Here is a 23,406-nt window from a genome sequence, read left to right on the forward strand (position 1 = left end):
TCGTAATAATACAACTTTGAGATTTAAAAAGCGGGCCGTCCTTAATAGTGGGGGCTAGTTAAAATAAAATGCGCGTGTACGTAAAGAAGTGTTATGAAAACTTTTATTTCGGCGAAAATCAAGTAAGAAGAGCAAAGAACCACCACCGCTATGTCCTCAATGTGCAGTTGACCTCACCGTGGGCCACATTATGTTGGAGTGTCCCACCTACGCTGCTCCTCGTCGGTCATTTGGAGTCTCCAACGACCTCCAGGAAGCCCTAAATTCAAATGACTCCGCCACACTTACTGGCCACAGTCCAGTACCTTAAAGTGACCAACCTGATCAATAAACTGTAAATAATAATAATAATGTAGTTTTAAGGTGCTAAAAACAAAGGTTGATGTACCTCCAAATAAAACGTCAATAAAAAAAAAACAAAAGTTGTGTTCATGCAAGAATAACTATTTTTTTTCTCAATAATTCAAAGATTCAAAATGAATTTTATTTTGTAATATCAAAACGATTCGGTTATGGGTAATGGTACCAAGGTTCGTGACGTATATCCGCGGTGTGCGTGCGGTGCGCAAGAACGAACCTACCATGTTTGGACAATAGAGTATACATGCAAGACAGACGACATATCGTGTGCCCAGAGTTGCATTTGTGACAAGACTGGGGCGCCATTTTACAACATCGTCAAACCTTAAGGTAGGTGCCACACCCAACTATAATTGACATCGTTTGTTTGTTCATCAATTATTATAAATTTTCTACATGTTGGGCAACAAACATTTTTACAGCCCATTAACAATTATTCTTGTTGCACTAACAAGTTGCGTAAGAAGACTTCAATCAACTACTTCGACGAAAATATACAGAAACCCTGGGCACGCAATAGAAATTATTTTTAAATTGCCGCCATGTAGTCGGACGTCATCGTACCTACGCGACGGTTACAACGAAAACGAAAAATTGTGAGATTAAAAGTGAGAAGAAAGTTGTCAGTTGTCATTAAATTATCATTAGACAATTCATTATCCATCTCGGCCAATTACCATAAATTTATCCCACCATCCTATTACATTCCCTTCTGAATATTAGTGCCGTTATGGATAATCGATGGTAAGTTACAAAAATAATTACATTTGGTCCTTCGAGCAGGATTTGCGGAAATTTTTTGGATAATAAGTTCGAATCGGTCGAACTTGAGATAAGTTTAATCTCGCAATTTTATCGTTAATACATACCTATTAGTGGATTTTCGGAAAGACAAAGGGTGGTTGATACCCTGAGTACGAAGGCGTGCGATTTCAGCGGGAAATCGTGGTTTTATCAGCGGGTTATCAGAGGGCTTGTTTTCGACTCAAACTTGTTTATTTGTTACTTATTAGAATACAATATTCTTGTCTATTGCTTATCTTTACCATACAGGTATTGCTTGTTGATAAAGAGACGTATAATATTGCAATGGCAACTGTAGCGGAACGAAAAGTTAGAACTTTGACTGCTAAAAAAGAGTCGTTATTTACTTATTTGTAATACTCCAAAACTTATACGATTTGTCTAAAGATTTAGGTAATTCCAATAAACTAGAAAAGTTTAAGATATTGTATCGGTCCTTAGAAACTACAAAAAAAGATTTAAATGTAGTTTTAGAGGAAATCGCGGAATATAGTTTGGAAGTTAATGAAGATTATAAGCCAGATTTTAAGGTTTTGAGTACTATAGATGAACTTTGTTGTCACATTAGTAGGGCCGCGGAACGTTATGTAAAAGTAAAGGCAGCGGCAAGGGTAGGCGCGCCGGCAACGGGGCCCTCAGTGACGGCGGCGGTACCCAAATTACCGAAAATTGAATTACCTCTGTTTTCTGGGGAAATCAGGGAATGGGAAATCTTTTATTCAATATTTGAAAGTTTGATTCATGGAAATAAGGATCTATCGGACGCCGATAAGGTGCATTATTTGGTCGGGAGGCTTAAGGGTCCAGCTTTGGCGGTTTGCTCCGGATTAGCTCCCACGGGGGAGAACTATGAAATCATTTGGAAAGCGCTTCTCGATAAATACCATAATAAAAGAGTTCTCGCTAATAGTTATTTGGAACAGATTATAGACTTTAAGCAGCTTCTATACGAGGCTTCAAAGGGCTTAAATATATTCTTAGAAAAATTTGATGCGGCAGTAAAGGCTCTTAAGAATTTCAAATTAGTTGATTTAACGGATTTCATTTTAGGCTATTTAGCCTTATCAAAATTAGACCCGGCCACAGTAAAATTGTTTGAAATTTCTAAGCGAAATGCGGAGTTTCCTAGTTACGAGGATATCATAACGTTTGTAAAAGACCAGTCAAAAATATTAAGTTTGAATAAGAAGCTACCACTAAAATCGGGAAATCTGGGTGAAAGCGTAGGAAAAATATCAAAGTCTTTTTTGGTCAATGAGGCTCCTAAGGAGGAGAATGCGGCTACCACTTCTCATACTGGAAACAGTTGTATTTATTGTCATAAGGGGTGGCATTATTTAACTAGATGCGACAAATTTAAGCGGTTGACTCCGGCTATGAGGTATGAAGCGGTGAGAAAAAATAATTGGTGTTATAATTGTTTATCTCCACATCATGGTGTACGGTTCTGCACATCTGATCGGTCGTGTATCGAATGTCAAAAAAAGGCATCACTTTCTGCTACACATGGGTCGGCCAAGTAGGGAAAGGCTAAACGAGGCGACAGGGTCTTCGAGGGGAAGTGCAGATTTGGATGTGCCGAGGCCATCGGTTTTAGCGGAGAGTCCAGGATTGGTGACTAACCTGTCCTCGACGGAGGAGGCAACAGCCAATCCGATGCCTACTAAGCATACGGTTTTGTTATCAACCGCGGTGGTCGATATTCTAAATTGTCAGGTTGGAGGTCAAACAGCTAGATTTATTTTGGATAGCGGAAGTCAAGCGAACCTGTTAACGACTAGGTGTTGCCAAAAATTTGGGTATTAAAATTTCGAAATGTTATTCCTCGGTGCAGGGATTAGGTAAGGTGTCGGAACCGGTAAGGGGTATGGCAGATTTGATGATCGCGTCTCGTCATAATCGGAATTGTAAATATGCACTTAAGGTGTTAATAGTCGAAAAAATTACGGATAAACTTCCTAGGCTTCAAGTTGATACCGACGGCTGTTCTCATTTGAGAGATATTCCGTTGCCTGATGATTTATTTTACCAATCTCGAGAAGTGGATGGGATTCTAGGGGCGGAAATATTTTCTTGTTTAATTGGTTCTGGTAGAGTATTGGGTACAGCCGGAAAACCAATTGCTCTTCAAACTACTTTGGGGTATGTTGTAATGGGAAAGGTGCCGGTAGCTCCAGTACAAACGGATATTCAGGCTTGTTTTACTGTATCCAATGAGTCCCCATTTTGGAAATGTACGAAAGAAGCTGGCGTTTTGTTCCCATCCGCTAGCATCTTCGTTAAACAGCATGCGCTTGTCTTAACCAGCTGCAGTTACTTTACACCAGCCAGCGTTAAATTTTAAAGAATTTCCACCAAGAAGATATCCAGTCGAAATCGAATAAAACCGTGCAGATGTCCCGGGATCCTAAACCGCTATGCAAAATCTTTCCGAACGCAGATTGGGGGACAGTAGAGACGTTGAAAATGTCCATCGGCTTGCACCCACTTGCTTTAATTGCAGTAATTAAAGAGGTACATTTTTTCTATTACTTGCATTTTGATTGCGAAATACGAGTGAACTAAGTTAACAGTTTTTATTGACCAGTAAGTTTATCCTACATTAGATTTAGGGTGTCGCTCTTTTAAGAGTGCAGGTTATCAGAATTTTATTTTGATGGTTTCAACATTTGATAATGATAATCCTTTCACAATATTTTCAAGGGAAGTGTAATTAGGTAAATGAAAAATTCACGGAATCTGATTTTCAAATAAAACTACAGGCTAAAATATGGACAATTAAATGGAAATGTCATGTACGAAATAATTTGCAGCTTTTCTCTGTAAAGAAAAACCCAAGTACATTCGTGTGAAATCAATATTACGAAATTACAAATTTAATATTGTAAAATAACCCTGTTGCGTCACGCAAGTCACCATCCGGGTGTGTGCACTTAATACTTCAAGGGTTTTATGATTAATGGTTTTTAATTACCTGCCAGCATCCTTTTACAGTATTTTTAAGTGCAATTAAATGAAAATCGACGGAATTTGCTTTTCTACAGGATCTCTACGTTGAAACGTGTGCTTTTTTTCCAATCCCGAAATAACCTTACCCTCAATTTCATTTAATCACACATTGTTTACCTTAATCTGCAGTTTTCCATTTGCTCCAGTGGTGTATTTTATTCTTTTAGTAATAATTTCAGTCAGGTGAAATTACAACGACGAGGCATTGGGCGGTATACGCGTTTCCCGTAATTTCAAAGTACTCGCATAGTTACGAAATCCACGCCTTATTCCTGAAGCAGTTTGCTGTAATTACGAAGGGGTATTGCAAACTTTTGCAATTGTAATTAAATGAGAACAAAGGCCAAGACACGCGGATCTGAACATACCTAAGGGTGATCAATTTGGTAAAATCCGCTCGAAAGTATGTATATTTAAACCGCGCAATACTACATTTCGTGAATAAAGACAATATCGTCAAACCAAAAATTAATTGAACTTGTTAGTGTGTGGTCGGCCAGACCAGACGTTCAGTGCTAATATACGCTGTGTCCAAGATACGGATATCTATCACAGAGATCTCCGAAACCATAGAAAATACGAAGATGGTCAAATTAGTTGCGCAACTAAACAGTTACTATCAAGATTTATAGAAAACGAGAAAATTCCTATTACTTCCGAAGATATGCCAGAAAAACCGAAATTTGTCGATTTCGTTTTTATTTTCTTCTAATATTACTTGAGAAGATACAGAAAAATAAAAAAGAGATCTCCTATATCCTCTAAAATATTATAAATCTCCTATATTTTCATTTTCAAATAAAAATAATGAGATATTATTCAAAACAATTTAAATTTAGCGTGATATAACTTGATTGTAAGGAATTTTATAATTATATAAAAAATGAAAAATCGCCAATTATATGATTATACCTAATGGATGTAATAAGTTCTGGAATAAAATATGTCTCCTATATAATTTCTTCAAATTTAAGCTGGGTTTAGCTTAAGCATAGTTTAACATCCATGGAAACCATTGTCTCAGTAATCGTTGCCATGGACTTTAAGCTACGTTTAAGCTAAGCTCCGCTTAAATTTGTCGGTGCAAACGGCTATTATACTAACAAGCCTCGCTGCTTCCATTTTTTTCCTACTTATCAGAATACCACTTCCACTAAATGATCATAATCCCCTCTCCATCAATGTCAATCGTAACGCCAATAAGAAACGCTTGAATTGTCTCCTCTTTAATAAAAAAATTCACTCAAAGGAAAACGTGCACCTGTATGCTTTGTTATCAGTGCTAACCACGTCTCAAAATCAATTAACTTTCGCGATACGACATCGCCCAACGATCAGATGTTGCGTAAATTCTGACACGCAATTTTTACACCTTACAATTTAATTAAATAAATTTACACGAATTATAAAATTTAAAAAAGAAATTATGCAATAAAAATAATTCTAAAATGGAAAATAGACACTAAAATAACAAGTTTCGATTAAACAAACCAATTCCATTTTTATTCGTAATGAAATCCTCCACATTTAAAGTGAATTAAAACATGCGCACATACAGGATGACCCGTCATTATCTTCGGTATTATTTCAGCCCAAATATCGTCAGCAACAATATCGGTACATTTTTCCAAGCTTTCAAGAAAAAAGACTTCAAGAAAATGTGAAATTTAACATAGCTATAGGAATATTGAGCATAACCAACGAAATATTTTCAAGGTGGCGGCACTTTCGCTTAGAGAGGAAGTCGACACTAACTTTGCTATTTTAAATTATTATCACTACTCAGAATAAACGTCAAATATAAGTATCAAAAAGAAAAACCGGTACAAATCCTCCTCATATCTTTATAAACTCGATCGCAGAATTTCAAACTCTGTAAAATGTGATTTACGTTATTTCTGTAGTTATAACGGACCTATATATTTATAAATACACAGAACATTGTAGCTCATCCTACTAAATGTAGTTTATCGTGTAAAGTACGACTGGGGCTTTGAACATTTTGATAAAGACGAATTATTTATTAGTGTGTTACACCAATCATCAAAACATTTCATTAATATGCGTCGCTCCAGAACGATTCATTGAGAAAAGCATCAATAGAGGGTAGGTAACGTCTGACGAAGGGCGTATAATTCCGAGCAAAGTGATTTCGAAAACGAAAGTTGACTATGTAATTTATTTATCGAAATTTGCAAATCAGAACATTTCTATTTTTGTAAAGGAAACTTTACTAACAGCTTCTGGCTGCGAAAAGTATATAAATCCATGCAATATGCAAATCAAATGACACTACGTCCTAATTCCTTGTGATAAAAAATAAGTAAGCGCTTTCATTAGCCTATCTAAGTGTTTCGTCCATTACTGAAACAATTTAAGTAAAAACCTAATAAATAAATACTCACATTTTGTTGATACGCCCCATAACCCAGATTATACAAATAAACGGTCCGATAAAGTTTGGGGTTTCAGAAAATCTAAAAACAGCGGAAACATAACGAAGGGTTTTGAATAACAAAGGTGAACGTTAAAAACTTGGATCATAGTAATTGGAGAAACTTAATTACGTGTATAAAGCAGATTCATTACATATTCACCATTATTGTAAATTACGTTGGCGACTGGACAAACTTTATAAATTAGATTCCGTTCGGATCTACTTTGCACATTTCGAATCTAGAATTTGTTTGCCCATACGAATAATAAACCGAGTTTTTATTTCCTATACGAATTCTGAGGGAAATCACGTAAAACATTGAACTCTAATGAAATTTATGTAACACCCCAAAAGTAGGTTACTACTACACTGGATTTTATGCATTTATTTGTGAAAATTTGACCATATATCTACGGTCAAGTTTCAACAGTAGTGTACGTGTTTGTAGGGTTTTCGTTAGCTGCTAACTGAAAATGTGTTTCCGAGGGAGTGAGATGTCAGTGTTATTTCAAGATTATTATGCAAAAACAGTCAGAGCTAAGATAGCAACTCTCACATCTTGAGAACGCTTGAGATAATATGTAATTAAGCTAATCGAAAAATATCCAGTTAAATTGTAATTTCATTTATTAACTAAGAAGCAGTACTCGTTGCAGGTATCATTTAGATCTTTTGTAATATACCATTTTGTGAGGCATATTTTGTTATATTTCTTGATGTAAGAAAAAATTCTTCAAACAACAAAAAGGTCATCTAGCAGTAGCTACAAATAGCGAAGCATGTCCAGAAGTTATGTGAAATTGTAGGTGTCCGCTTTTTATTACGTTTGTGGACGACATTTCGTTTCATTGATTATATGAATGAATTTGAAGTTCTTAGAATTTTTTTCTCATTCATTCAATACAATACAAATAAATAACGAATTAATTTAAAAAGAAGCCAGCGATGGAAATGCTTTGAATTGTGAAGATGAATGAATACAGTCTTTCGCAATATCGAAACGAAACAAACTTCCCTTTTTTTATGTTGGCTATCGAAGGTAATAAATGTTATTGTAGTACTATTCGTATTGCTACAATAGTTTTATACGTCATTGACTTTTGCCGTCGGTTTACCTAAATTGAAGTGACCGTGAAAATTAAACTGCCACAAAAGGTGCCATTATACCTATCAGTATATTGAGGTTGATCGAGTGAAACGTATACGTTAGCATTTACGTTTAAGGTACTGTAATAATTTTTTATTGTATTCAAAACAGTAAGGAACCGTCGCAAATTTAATGTTTGATCATTGTAAGAAAGGGAGAACGCTTGTGACTGTATGGAATTTTTTATGTGAACCCATCGTGAGGAATTTTATTTTTCATTTTACTTACTAGATCCAGATAATCCTCTAGCTTGGTACCCTTTATTCATAAGATGAATTTGACTTAACAATCAGATGGGCGCGCTACTGTGGATTGAGTGAGGCCTGATATTTATTCTGGTCTTTTACGGATATGGTATTTTTATAAACCGTAAGATAATAAACCCTACAACTAATTTTAATTAAATGCAATTAATGAAATGCAATACTTAATACATACAAATTCATGTGGACAGAGCTGGGGTTGGTCGTGACGCTAATAAGCCCCCCAGGTACGATCATGAAATTGATAGAAATGGATAGAGGACACCTTAATCACACGTTTTCAATTAAAAAATTTTGCGGAAGAAGCCCTAAATTTTCCACAATCTTCATTAAAAGTTTACTTCATTTTCTGGAAATTTGGTGTTATTTTACGTATATTTCGTCAACTAATTTTTGTAGGAGGTTATGTTAACTTCTTCGTCGACTAAATTGAAGTATGTTGTAAACAGTTAATGTAATGACTAATGAAAGTAGTATATACAAACAATTTTAGGTTTTGTTCGACTTATACACCAAATAAGCGACACTTCCATGTCACTTGTGAATACACTTTAATAACGACACCACTTTTTGAAGCGTGTACAGTCTAATCTCCTGAATGTATTAGAGAAGAAAAATGTCGTAGAGAAGTTGCATTATTGCATTTGGCAAAGATCGACTTCTCTGTATGGATCACCGAGATGGGAAACCCGGGCACTTCCTGCATGTTTTATATACCAATCCGTTCGTATCGACTGCCGATTAACTTTGAACGCCTTTTCTGTATAAATGGCTGCTTAGCATCCACCCCCTTATAATGGTCGAGAGTGTTTTATCGTTGAGCCTAGATCCTTCACTCAACGGTTTTATGTTAATAAATTATTTTTTAGGCTATCATCACAAAAACGTTGATTTTATGGTCGCTTTTGCGGCCATAAAGTTTCACTTTATTTTACGCTTCTGTCAAACTTTACTTTATTGTACACATCTGTCAAACTGTACTTATTTGAAACTGATGTTTGAGAAACAGTAATCTGTTTGATACAAAGCGTCTATCTGGTCTCGCCCCATCAAGGATTGGGCCATCCACGTGCGTTTTTTTCATTTTCGGACTTGTAGGAATGTTTCACACCATTTTGCATAATCACAATGTTCACATTTAAAATTATAGTTTGACGTTTCAATCTTTGCTGCTTGCAGACCTTTTTGAAGTGTAGAACCAAAACATGAGGAAGATGTTGTTGCTTATATTATTATACGAAGAATCACCAGCAATTAACCGAAAACACAAGTAGCTACCTATACCTACCATCAAAAGTAGGTAATCAGGTTTCTAATAATTGTACAGCATGTTAACTATAAGGTCTTGGAAGCCACAGTTACGAAGAACGTATTGCATTTGACATTATTAAAATCTTGTGCAGCGGAGGAAGTTGCGATTGTACTTTTACTCTCAAACGCCTGCTCTTATATCATATATGACATAGGGTCGCAACGCTTGCAGCTTCCAAAATTTCATTTTGGGTAGGTATCTGAACTGTCGCTATCACCCATTTTGATACGCACAAAACACACGCAACGATGCTAATTATAATTTATTACATATGACAGGAAATGCTTTGTTTTTAATTGTCTAAGATAACTATGATTTTCAGAAAAAATATGTTTATGAGCAAATTTTTGAATTCTTTTTTGATGATCGCCTAAAAAATGTTGTGTGCACCTTGGCCAAAAGTGATTTGTTAGGCCTCATCTGAATTGCGGCCTCGGCTACCGCCTCGGCCACAAACAGCAGCTTCGGCCAAAAAAGATCACTTTTACGGCCTTGGTACACAAATAACTATTTTAGGCTATCATCACAAAAACGTTGATTTTGTGGTCGCTTTTTCGGCTATAAAGTTTAACTTTATTGTACGCTTCTGTCAAACTTTACTTTATTGTACACATCTGTCAAACTGTACCTAATTATTTGAAACTGATGTGTGAGAAACAGTAATCTGTTTGATACAAAGCGTCTATCTGGTCTAGCCCCATCAAGGATTGGGCCATCCACGTGCGTTTTTTTTATTTTCGGACTTGTAGAAATGTTTCACACTATTTTGCATAATCACAATGTTCACATTTAAAATTATGGTTTGACGTTTCAATCTTTGCTGCGTGCAGATCTTTTTGAAGTGTAGAACCAAAACATGAGGAAGATGGTATTGCTTACATTATTATACGAAGAATCACCAGCAATTAACCGAGAACATAAGTAGCTACCTACCTATAGGTACCTACCATCAAAGTAGGTAATCAGGTTTCTAATAATTGTACAGCATGTTAACTATAGGGTCTTGGAAGCCACAGTTACGAAGGACCTATTGCATTTGACATTATTAAAATCTTGTTCAACGGAGGAAGTTGCGATTGTACTTTTACTCTCAAACGCCTGCTCTTATATCATATATAGTTCACTTACTTTCATCGAAATATGAGGTTATGTTGCTTCATATTTCCTAATTCGTAATAGTTTATTATTCGTTAGTTGCCAAACCTGAAAAACGTAATTTTCAGAAGTGACAGTTTAATTTTTTGTAAGAGGTTATATTATCTTCTTCGTCTACTAAATTGAAATATGCTGAGTTTAACGTGTATATTAAGAGTTAATGTAATGAAAAGAGTAATAGTAGGTATCACAAACATTAGAATTTTTAGATATACTTCGACCTATACACAAAAAAGGGACACTTTCATGGACACACTGTAATAAAATCACTTTTGAATATTCCTACAGTCTAAACTTGAACACATTAGAGAAAAAGAACGTCGTAGAGAGGGTTTCACGTTACTAATAAAATCAATTGCCATGATTTTTTGCTGTATGTCTTTCAAGCAATGGTTATCTTGTTCTCTTTAATATAAAGCACTGCGAAGCGAAGAAGCATCTGCATACACTGCTGTAAAAAGAAATTTGTTATACCTACCTACACTCATTTAAAGATTACAACATTTACATATAGGTACAATAAGCTGCAGTAAATTTTGCCTAAAAATGGCGGATGATTGCGGTACTTTCTTTATCTAGTGGCTTTAGTCTATTTAGTACCGTAAGCGCCATCTGTTTTGTTACATGTAAATCATTTTTTGCTTACACGTCCATGTAATCTCTATGGTAATGCCAGGGGTAATGCACTCTTGATATATAAATAAAAATGGATACTTTCGTGTATGTTTTTAATCCCTTTTACGGCGAAAATAAAAGGTTTTAATACAACACACATTTATTTGATTTCATTGTATCAATTTTGAGCGTAGGTACCTTTAGTGGGGCGTGAGCATCGCTTTAGTGTGAAACAAGCTTTACGGTTTCTCGATGTTAGGATAATATTTAAGGATTTTAATTACATGCCTCACGGAAATGTAAATCAGTTTCCGAACTGTGTCAAACTTCTGATGATCGATGAGGAATCCCCAATATAGTTTTGCGTTTCGCGCATTTGAGTGGCGCAAATGGATTTAAATTTCTTTAATTAGACGAAAAGCGTGGGGATCAGATCTTTCATTAAGTGTATAATTACAAACACTGATTAAACAATGTAAAGCCAACTTTCGTAAAGTATGGTAATAAAAAACACACTGTATCCTAGGTACTGCAATTTTCAGCTGGTGATGTTCGTAATAATTCACACGTATCGGAAGAAACTTCAATATTATCCGAAAACCCATCAGAACAAAATTATATGGAAGTATACATTTTCAGGGCATGTGGGAGTATATTTTCTATTTGAATTCCTAAATTGTGCTTCGTAAGATGCGCTTTTTGGAAATGTATCGTCGTTACGTTACGTAATATTAGGTTAGTTGATCTGCCTGCATAAATGTTGTAATTTTGATTGAGTCTTGAAGATTCCATTGTAAACGTCCCAAACTTCCTACGTTACATTTATCTGTAACAATACCATTACGATACGTGGGAGGTGTGATTTATTTATAATTATTAATGTACTCCTTCAAATAAGATTACCGCCATTCCGTCATTTAATATTAAGAGTCTCCCCACTCCAATGTTAGAAATTAGGGTTGACTTCTTCATCTGCAGTGTTTACAGGAGATATACTCGTAGTAAGCGACTGCACGTTGTCTTTTATCTCTTCTCTGTACGGTTCTTCTGATTTTGTTGACAATGTGGGTCTCAACCACTATTGTCACTTGTGAAGTGGTAATTTAAGCGCTAAATTTTAGATCTCCCAAAGCATTGTTTCCCAAAGTGACTTATTGCTAAAATTTATTCAATCTAATCCCAACTAAACAAAACTGTATAATTTAGCTGTACGTGTCTAATACACCTCGAATATGTTTATAGGAAACATTGATTTTCTATCCTTGCACGTAGCCGTTTCTATGCTATACCTATGCAATTATTATTACTGCAAATTCCCCTGAAGGTTGCATCCTATAATCCATTACCGTTATAATAGGCTTTCCGAGTTTAGTAATGCTGATACAATTTTTATTGCTATATGGCACATACAACAGGGGAGGGCATATGGTTTGAAAATTAATAAAAGGAAAGTAATGAAAATCGAAAACGGAAAGGTTAAGAAGAAGAATGACAATGATCAGCGAGTTGTACCTAAGGGACGAGAAGGATGAAGAGAAGAGCTGCTGATAGAGAGATATGGAGACGCCAAGGACCTGCGAGAGAGAAGCACCATTGCACATGATTGTTTTTCAGTATCCTTTTACATGCAGGGGGGGGGGGCAATGAAAAGTCGTCTTAATAGCAGTCTCCTAATTAGACTAAATAATCATACTATCAGGCAAAGCGATAGTATAAAATTTCTTGGACTCCACTTGGACAACAATTTCTCTTGGAATACCCAAATAAACATAGTTATTAAGAGGTTAGCTACTCATTGTTACTTAATTCGACAACTATACGATGTGGTTCACTATGACTGTCTGACTTCTTACTACTATGCTCATGCCCAGTCTACTCTCAATTACGGTATTATTTGTTGGGGTACTAGTTGCAGAATGAACGAGGTAATGATTAGCCAGAAGAGAGTTTTAAGAGCCATGCATGGTAAACCAGCACGGTATTCATGTAGGGAACTCTTTATACAATCTAATATACTTACAGCTGTGTCTTTATTTATTCTTAACAATCTTGTATTCATACATAGTAAGAAAGATCTACATCAACCCGACTCGGTAGTTAATAATGTTAATCTAAGAAACAAGCGGAATTTGAGAATACCCAAGCACAACCATGCTTATATTGCCAATCATTTTCCCGCCATTGCCATTAAACTTTGGAACAAACTACCGGAAAACGTAAAATGTATCCATAATCTATCTAGGTTTAAACAAACTATAAAAAACATGTTGGTAAAGATGTGCATTTATAGGTTAGACGAATACTTGAACAGTAAAATTGTTGCAGGTATGTAATGTAACGTGTAGGTAGTGTATTTTTATTTATTTTTTACTTATTTATAATTTATACTTAATTATATAATTTGTAATTTATAATTTTGACGTTCCAATGCTTATATACAAGTCTCATGGAATAAACGGTATTATTATTATTATTATTATTATAAAGGAACCGTTATCATCCTATCATTTTTTACCACCTACACGTTCGTAGGAGAGGTATTGCATTGGGGTAAAAAATGACCCCCCACTTTTTTTTTACAGAAATACACGTTTTAAGGAACCCAGGAATCCGAATTAAACAAAACTCGATGATGTCGGTCTGTCAGAATCGCGCATGCGCAGGCGTGCGGGTGATAAGTAGCTGTGCTAGCCTCATCAAATTTTTTCAAAGTCCTTTGAGAGAGTGTTTCATCCAGCTCCCCATCATCAGGCTTTAGTTGAAAGTTATATAAACATTCAATTTACATATGTGAAATTGTTAAGATGCATATTTACCGTCAAAGTTGAACTATGAAAACGTAAGATGGTAATGAACGGAAGATCATGTTACGATTCCTCAAATCATATACAAAGTCACTAAACATCGAAAACATTAAATAGATTTAAATATTAAGTATTAGTTTTATCTTAATTCTTCACTCAATTGTTATACTTATCGTGATTATTTTGTTGGAATATTGGATGAAAATAATGTCATGGTTAGACAGTAAAACAAAATTTAGCAATGAGATGGCCAACCACTTTTACAGTAATTCGTACCGTCATTCTTTAATTGCCTGTAGTTTACAGTAAGGGGGATGTGGCCATTTCCCTGCCACAGACAGCAATATACCGTTAAATTATAATTAAACTATGAGGATAAGGATACGGCAAGCACAGTTGAAATTCCGTCTACTATTTAACTAGCGTGCGGTTCAAGATTATAGGATATATCTGTTATTTACTGCTAGTTAATAAAATTGACATTGCAATAATAGTGTTTTATTGAATATTTGGTTGAATACTTAACTGGGTAATTTATGTTGTTAAATTTTCGTGAATCGTGTGTCTTCATGTATCACATTTCACATTTCACATTTGTTAGAGACGTGAACACCGACCCCTTTGCCTATGATTCGTGCGTCAATACAGATTTTGTGGAAAAAACATTTTTAACGATTTCGGGTAAAATTTAATACAAATTACTTGTGTCATATTCCTGCCTTTTTTCTAAAAAAAAGTGTATACATTCAGTCCTGTTATATATCAGAAAGTCAAACTTAAAGTGCGCAAGTTATCTGCCAAAAAACGTTATTTTGCGCTATTTAGTATGAGCAAATAGTTATTTGTACAACTAGTTCAATGGACCATCAAGCAAATTCATAAAAAAGGGACACTTTCAAAATGTGTTGTACACGAAACTTTTTTGAATAGTGATCCTTAATATTTTCATAACACACAATTGAATAATATTGACATTCGCGATTTACTGCTACTGTTCATAGATAGAGGATTAAACGTCATGGAAACGCATAGTATAAATTGTGAAAAAAGTAACACTTTCCATACGATTTTGCGTTAAAAAAAAGTCCGGTTATTTGATAACTATGCAAAAAATATCATTTTAATTATTAATTCTATTATGTTATGATATGCGATAGGAATTAAACCTTTAAGAATATCATAATTTGAATTTCCATCAATTCATATTTCATCATCCGCGAGAAAGATTATGAATTATGCACAAGCACAATTTACGGTATTTCTAATACACTATAATCTGTGGCTTGAAGCTAAAAGGGCCAATGTCAAAATCTTCACATTTGAGAAAATTGCAATTGAAGTTTTTGTCTAAAATACTTTTAACTACAGCTTAAGTTGTGTCCAAGCTTCACTTACCAACTTTGGCTCAGCATTTAATATGCTTCAGCAGAATATGATGGTGTTTTTAGTTTTTTGAAAAATTCAAGCATTTTGAAAAAAAAATGACTTTGGCCCTTGTTGCACAAAATTTATGGTTTTTTTATGTTTTTTTTTGTCACATTGGCCGTCATAACAAGAAGAAATTTTGCTTGTCCTTGGATTCATATTCATTACCTTTAATCAAAACACTAACTCTTTAAAACTGGAATTACACATACAACAAACTAGTCAAAGTGATTAATACAATGACGGCCAATGTCGCTGGTGTCACTAGAATACATTTGTATCAGTTGGAGCTAGAAGGACCAATGTAGACATTGGCCTACATTGGCCTGCTGTATATTTCACAAAATAATAACATCAGTTGTCACTAAAACGGCCAAAGTAAACTTTGGCCCCTTTAGCAGAAGATGATTGAATGAATTCATAATGACATTGGCTACTAATACATTCTATTTACCGGCTATTGGTTGAATTTGACATTGGCCGTTTTAGCATATGCAAGAGTGCAAGACAATAAACGTAATGCAGGGGTTAACTCAAAACAGCAAAATATTGACATTGGCCCTTTTAGCTTCAAGCCACAGATATGCATTCATAATTATGCAACTGATTGTTATACAATATGTAAAATAACAAATTTGATATTCTGTATTCCCCAACGAGTATAATTAATTAAAAAAGGCCGGAAGGGAAATTACCGAGCGCGAAAGTATGTTATTTTCCGAAGAATGTTAACTGTTATATTCTGGGAAAAATAAGCTTTGCTGAAGTTCGTATATGGCTTTATTCACAATCGTAAAAAATTAAATAAACTGTTTACATTTTGCATTTGATTCTCATTTTGTTAATGAAAAAATGTCAACAACCGTCATTACATTTTACGCCGGCGTACTTTTGCATGAAAATTTGAATTTAAAACTGAAAATGTCCGATTCAGGAGCGATTTATTTACCCCCTGAGTTACGAGAAGTTTCAGCTGCAGTCTTTATAAAGTATACTGTCTGGAAAAAGTAAAATTAACAAGTAAGTATTAAATTAAACTGTAGGTACAATATACGTATTCGACAAAAAAGTAAAAACATTAGTATTACGGGTACAAGTTCTTAAAAAGCCATTTTCATTACACTACCAACGTTGTATTTATTTGTAGGGTCTGGATTCTAGATTGCGATAGGAGAATGGACAGGGTCCACGCGTACCTAGGCCTCAAATTAGAGCGGATGTTCTAATAGTCTCTTCATGGTTGAGAGAAAAGCGCAAATTTTGTCGTCATCCACAAGTGTCACGGGAGACAGCATTCAATCTAATTTAACTACTAATTTTAATATTTTTTATTTTGAGGTTAACGAATGCTTTCTTTTAAATACTTGAACGTCCCCTTGTTTCTTTAAATGTACTCTTGGTTTTGATGACTGAATGCACTTTTAATGTGTTAGGAGGTGGTACCATTGAGTTTGAGGAAATATCACTTTTGCTTTTGTCGCGGAAATGACAGGTTCTGATTTTTGCGAAAGATGCAGGTAATGTGTATCGTTTCCGTATCTGAAGTGGAAAATTTCCAGAGTCATCACGCTAAAATTGTTTCAATTATTTATATAAACGTGTTTACGCGAATAGGAGAGCGGTATATCCGTTTGGGGTAAAGTTATTTTTATAGAATTCCTTCTTTGTTAACACGTTTCTTTTTAGGTTATTCCATATGTGTAAATTTAATTACCTATATTTTTTTACCTATACCGCAATCCAAAACCCATTTATTACAGGCAACAACGCCCGTCCTGAAGGGGTTTTAGTAACTGGACAGTTTGGATGGACTTGGGTGCGTTAATTAATAATTTTATTAATGTTTCCAAATCTTGTTTTCTTTATTTTAAAAGTGGAGCATACATTCAAGGTTGTATTTGTTTACATTCTTTTAAATGATAACTCATTTAATGATATTATAAGATTAAGGAATTTTTCTATCTCGAATTTTTATTTCTTAACATTTTTGTTGTGGATTGTGGAACTCTAGTTCGATTGCTTACATTTTTATGATTAGAGCTCAGAAAATAAAGTGATTTTCTGTGACAAGCTGATGCAACTAACCAGAAATCTGCAGTGTACATTCAAACAGCGAACGTAGGTAGTCAAATTTCTTGATACACACCTTGAGCATTGAAACCTACATATATTATTTTGTAATACAGGGTGTTACACGACCGTTCGAAAAAAAAAATCGGGTTGTAGAGGGCATCAAAACAAGCACTTTTTCCAAATAAACCGAGGGTCCAACGAGTTTCGTTTGGGAGCCACCCCCCAAAGAGTGTTGAAATCTGCATTTCTTCTTTAATTTTTTTCTCAGCAACCATAAGAGTTACAAAGTCGGGTGGCATGTCTTTGAATAGGTTTTTGGGTATGCTCTTTCCGATTTTGCAATTTTTTTTTCAAAATTCCTACCCCTAAAGGGCGCACCCCTAAACTAGGGTGCAAAAAAAATTCTGATTTCGACGAAATTTGGTATCTGGGGTTTTTTTAACATGAAAATCACGAATCTGAAATTAGTTTTTGAAAATTCGAAAAAAAAAGTTCCACTGCAATTCTTGGCGGGACAACGAAAATAGAGATAATTCCACGAAATTTGTTGTGTACATACTAAACGAGTTAAGGAACAAAACTGTCGAACAGTTTTTTAAAATAACTTTTCAAACAAAAGTTATACTCATTTGAATGTTGGTCCTTCGGGTCGCGAAGTGTCCCAAACCTACTAGTAAGCCATAATTTCGCATGTGTTGGTTGACAATGTCGCAAAAACAAAAGATTAACGGTTTGAGTCGATATTTTGTTATTTGGAATTAATTCGGTCATTAAATGATTAAAAAATTCGATGTATCGATTAAAACACCTACCAAGGTATCTTAAAGCGCTGATCGATTATTTATTATCTAAATAAGGTAGGGGAAAAAGTCAAATCACTTTCCGTATGATACTTTTTCACTATGATCAAAAATTTTCATAATCTTAGGTTGAAAAATAACTTCCAAAAGAACACGCTCCTTTTAAGGACAAATCGAAAAGGTACATTAAATTAATGTGAAGTTAGTTGTTATTTTTATTTCTTCCAATTATCAATTTACCTAAAAACAATGGAATGTTTACTTATTAGGTTCGTCCTTATTGTAAAACGTCAGTTACGTCGTTTTTTGTGTTGCGTTCTTTTTCTTCCGTTCTATTCGAGATGGATAGAAACTATTCGAATTTCGAATTGGCAAACATTCATTACATGTATGGGTTGGCTGATGGAAACTGTTTGGAGGTTCGACGATTGTACGGAGAGAGATTTCCTGACCGAAGGCTTCCTGGTAGTAGAGTGTTTTCTGAGGTGCATCGCCGCTTAGTAGAAACAGGATCCCTGAGTTATGCCGCACGGGCACGGCCAGTTGGTAGGAATGTTGAATTCGAAGAGCAGGTCCTACAAGAAGTTGAGGAAAATCCTTCCACTAGCACACGGGCTGTATCACGTGTAACTGGTACGAACCACGTCGCTGTATGGCGTGTGATGAAAGAACAACTACTGTACCCGTACCACATTCAAAAAGTACAGCAGCTGCATCCAACGGATTATGGTCTTAGAGTAGAGTTCTGCCATTTCATTGCAAGACGTCGTCGTGGGAACCCTGATTTTCATTCATCTATTTTATTTACGGATGAAGCCACGTTTCATCAAGATGGCTATGTTAATGTTAAGAACCGGCACGAATGGAGAAACGAGAACCCACATGCTGTCCTTCCTATAAGAAGTCAACGGAGATTCTCCATTAACTTGTGGGCAGGAATTGTAGGACAGCATCTTTTAGGGCCGTACATGCTGCCTCCACGAATGAAAGGAGAGCAATATTTAAGGTTCTTGCAAGAAACCTTATTTGATTATTTGGAAGAGCTACCGCTGCAACTGCGTCAACGACTATGGTACCAACATGATGGCGCACCCCCCCACTTCAATCGTGCCGTCATCGATCACTTGAACGCTACTTTCCCCAATCGTTGGATCGGAAGAGGTGGTCCAGTAGCGTGGCCACCGAGATCGCCCGACCTTACGCCACTAGATTTTTTTTTGTGGGGGCACCTGAAAAATTTAGTGTATAGCGAAAATGGAATAATCGATTCGGTGGAAGAACTGGTTGCTCGCGTGATGGCAGCTTCAGAAGTTATTAAAACCAATCCTATGATGGTGTTGAAGTCGTCAAATTCTGTTCCAAGGAGATGCAGATTGTGCGTGGCTGCTGGCGGTGGCATTTTTGAAAATGTTGCATAAGCATATCGCTTCATTTTTGGAAGAAGTGAAGTCCGTTACTGATCACTAAAAACAAAAAAAGTTCTTTTCAGAACTGCCAAATGTTTTCTAGAAAAAATGAACCGTGACCTTTAAGATTATCTTCAACTGAATAAAACTTTTCCCCTACCTTATTTAGATAATAAACAATCGATCAGCGCTTTAAGATACCTTGGTAGGTGTTTTAATCGATACATCGAATTTTTTAATCATTTAATGACCGAATTAATTCCAAATAACAAAATATCGACTCAAACCGTTAATCTTTTGTTTTTGCGACATTGTCAACCAACACATGCGAAATTATGGCTTACTAGTAGGCTTGGGACACTTCGCGACCCGAAGGACCAACATTCAAATGAGTATAACTTTTGTTTGAAAAGTTATTTTAAAAAACTGTTCGACAGTTTTGTTCCTTAACTCGTTTAGTATGTACACAACAAATTTCGTGGAATTATCTCTATTTTCGTTGTCCCGCCAAGAATTGCAGTGGAACTTTTTTTTTCGAATTTTCAAAAACTAATTTCAGATTCGTGATTTTCATGTTAAAAAACCCCAGATACCAAATTTCGTCGAAATCAGAATTTTTTTTTGCACCCTAGTTTAGGGGTGCGCCCTTTAGGGGTAGGAATTTTGAAAAAAAAATTGCAAAATCGGAAAGAGCATACCCAAAAACCTATTCAAAGACATGCCACCCGACTTTGTAACTCTTATGGTTGCTGAGAAAAAAATTAAAGAAGAAATGCAGATTTCAACACTCTTTGGGGGGTGGCTCCCAAACGAAACACGTTGGACCCTCGGTTTATTTGGAAAAAGTGCTTGTTTTGATGCCCTCTACAACCCGATTTTTTTTTTCGAACGGTCGTGTAACACCCTGTATACGTTGATTTTAATAGAAATTTTTCATTAAAACAGAAAAGCCGAAACCTCTTATCGGTAGTTAGAAACTCGTAAGTTAAAAAGTGAACGTGAACATGAAATATAGCACGTGTGGGGTTGAAAGTTGTTGATTGTCAGTTTTGAGTTTGAGGCGCTAAAGCTGCACTGGTACGCAATAAGCTTTTGGTGCTATTATGTTGCCTTAGTAGCGAAATGTAGGAGTCACCTGATGTAATTTAGTTCTTGCTTTCGTTCACTTTGATCATTGTAGCAGTAAATTTTTTTTTTTTTAATTTATTATTGTGTCTCGACAGCAAGGCCATTGACACGGATATAGCGGGTACAGGTAAATACAGGGATTTACATTAGATGCACTTGTACAAGTTTGTTGATTTCAGAAAGTTTATTACATCGTAGATCTGGTTGCTTAGAACGTTCTGCAGTGATTCACTAAGGTGGTGGTCCAGTCGGGAGGTACTGTAACGGCGACATTCTAACAGGACATGGCTTATTGTTAATCTGGTGTTGCAGTGTTCGCAGACTGGAGGATTCTCGGATGCCATTAGGTAACCATGCGAGAGGTGAGAGTGGCCTATTCTGAGTCTTCTCATGACGATTTTGTCTCTTCTTGACATTGGTGGTATTTTGGTAGGAGTTACGTTGACTTGGATTTGGTGCAGTTTCGTGTTTAGCCTATTCCAGTGCTGCTGCCATGTTTTTAGGCTCTCGTCTGATGAGAGATTTTAGATCGTACGCCAACTGCAATTTTTCGATGGGTATGTCAGATGATCGAGCTTGTTTTGCGGCTTTGTCTGCATTTTCGTTACCATTTATGCCGGTATGTGACGGAAGCCAGATTATAGTGACCGCAGTTCCATTGGACGTCAGTCGATGGCATACCTCGTGAATATCTTGGACAATTGGGTTTTGTGTGTAGATGTTCTTTATGGATTGGAGAGATGAGAGTGAGTCGGTACATATGCTTGCGGATTTGTTGGTGTGCGTTAAGGTTTGTAGTGCTTTTAGGATGCCGTATAGTTCGGCAGTGTAAATGCTGCAGGTTTCGGGAAGTCGGTGTGTTGACACGATTGTGTTAGTTGTGGTGATTGCACTGCTGACGCCATGTTCTTCCTTGGACGCATCAGTATAAAGAGTTTTGTCAAAGGAATGTCTGTTTATTATTTCGTTGAAGAGAGCTTTAAGGCACGGAGCAGGTGTTTCCTTGTTATGGACAGTTAACCTGGTGTCTAAGTTGGGTAGCAATTTTACCCATGGCGGAGTATTTGAGAGTTTGATGGGAGTTGTATTTGTGAGATGGATATTGTTATTTGGTATAGTTTGCAGGATTTGGATAATGGACTGCGGTGTTCTCGGTCTGTTTGTGGGTACTAGTTCAGTGGAATGTATTAATTTATAAACGGGATGGGTAGGATGTGCAGAGATTCGAGCGAAGTATGATTGTAGAAGACGCTGTCTTCTAATAAATAGGGGGGGTTCAGAGGATTCTACATATATGCTTTCAGAGGGACTGGATTTGAATGCGCCGAGGCAAATTCGCAGGGCTGTATTTTGCACAGTATCAGTAGATTTTAGTTGAGATGGGCTGGCTGACGTGTACAATATACTTCCATAGTCTAATTTCGAACGGATCAAAGCTCTGTATATTCTTAGTAGCATCCCTTCTTCCGCCCCCCCCATTGGTGGTGTGCTAGAGACTTGATTAGATTTATTCGCTTTAGACATTCACCCTTTGTATTCTGTATCTGGTGTTTCCAAGTGAGGCGTTTATCAAATGTTATTCCTAAGAGTTTAAGGTGGTCAACTGATTCTAGTTGGATTTCATTCAGATATAATTTGGCTTGTTGGGAGTTGTGTCTTCTGCTGAATTCGATAACTTTGGATTTCAGTGGAGAAAAGTTAAAGCCCGCGCTTCGTGACCAAGTGTGGACTGTATCTAGAGCCTTTTGCAGTAACGTAGATGTAGTGCTTGAAATTTTGCCTTGGCAGTAGAGTATGAGATCATCTGCGTAAATTACATGTTTTACAGGAGGTAGTACACTAGAACATATGTTGTTGATACAGAGGAGAAAGAGAGTGGGGCTTAACACGGATCCTTGTGGGACTCCGTTTTTTGGAAATTGCCTTGCAGAGGTTTTGCCATTTATAGTTACTTTAAAAGATCTATCGTTGAGAAAATGTTGTATAAATGAGTACAAGTGTCCGGATAGACCGAATTCTTTCAGCTTTTCCAAAATAGCGGGCCTCCACACGACATCAAAGGCACTGCGAATATCGAGGGATACTGCTATGACAACGTTCTTGTTTGCAAAAGCTTGACAAATTTCCGTTTGTAGGATGACGAGGTTGTCGATTGTAGATCGGTTCGGCCTAAATCCTGATTGTGTTTCGTCCAAAAGTTGATGTTTTTCGAGATACCAGAGTAGTCGATTATTAATCATTTTTTCCAGTAATTTGCATAATGTACATGTCAAGGAGATATGTCTGAAGGAACTGGGATTGGTAGGGGAAGAGTCGTTTTTTTTAATAGGAATCGTGATCGCCTGTTGCCAAGATGCAAAATTTTATACATTTCCTCAACAGTGATCAATACACGGTAATCTAATACATTTTATCTTATAATACTGAATAATACATACATTTTACTTTGAAATATTAGAGGAATTCATAAGAACAACCGAGGTGTGCCTACGGATTTTCTGTAAAAACGAAAACTAAATAGAAAAATTTCCACGTATCTACCTATCTATACCATACTTTGCTTTTTTTACGTAGAACTTTCGTTATTCACTACTGCCAAGAAATGAACTTCGAATTACGAATGCGAGACATCGATCATTTTTTCAAATTATTTTATGTGGTCTCAATC

General features: G+C 36.0%; 1 protein-coding gene across 1 annotated transcript; it reads left to right on the forward strand.

Annotated features, from left to right (window-relative positions):
- The first annotated feature begins 512 nt into the window (after nt 1-512).
- On the forward strand, nt 513-3,508 carry LOC116166454. The gene is made up of 4 exons (XM_031481405.1): nt 513-516; nt 1,552-2,545; nt 2,688-2,880; nt 2,999-3,508. Exons 1-4 carry the CDS (start codon nt 513-515, stop codon nt 3,506-3,508), a joined length of 1,701 nt encoding a protein of 566 aa, XP_031337265.1.
- The last annotated feature ends 19,898 nt before the right edge of the window (nt 3,509-23,406 follow it).

Source organism: Photinus pyralis, unplaced genomic scaffold (assembly GCF_008802855.1).
Source record: "Photinus pyralis isolate 1611_PpyrPB1 unplaced genomic scaffold, Ppyr1.3 Ppyr1.4_LG3b, whole genome shotgun sequence".
NCBI lineage: Eukaryota > Metazoa > Arthropoda > Insecta > Coleoptera > Lampyridae > Photinus > Photinus pyralis.

Coding starts and splice junctions, on each gene's coding strand:
- LOC116166454 (XM_031481405.1), top strand. Junction 2,546..2,687: donor CGGTTGACTCCGGCTATGAG/GTATGAAGCGGT, acceptor TCGGCCAAGTAG/GGAAAGGCTAAACGAGGCGA. Junction 2,881..2,998: donor TCGATATTCTAAATTGTCAG/GTTGGAGGTCAA, acceptor TCCTCGGTGCAG/GGATTAGGTAAGGTGTCGGA.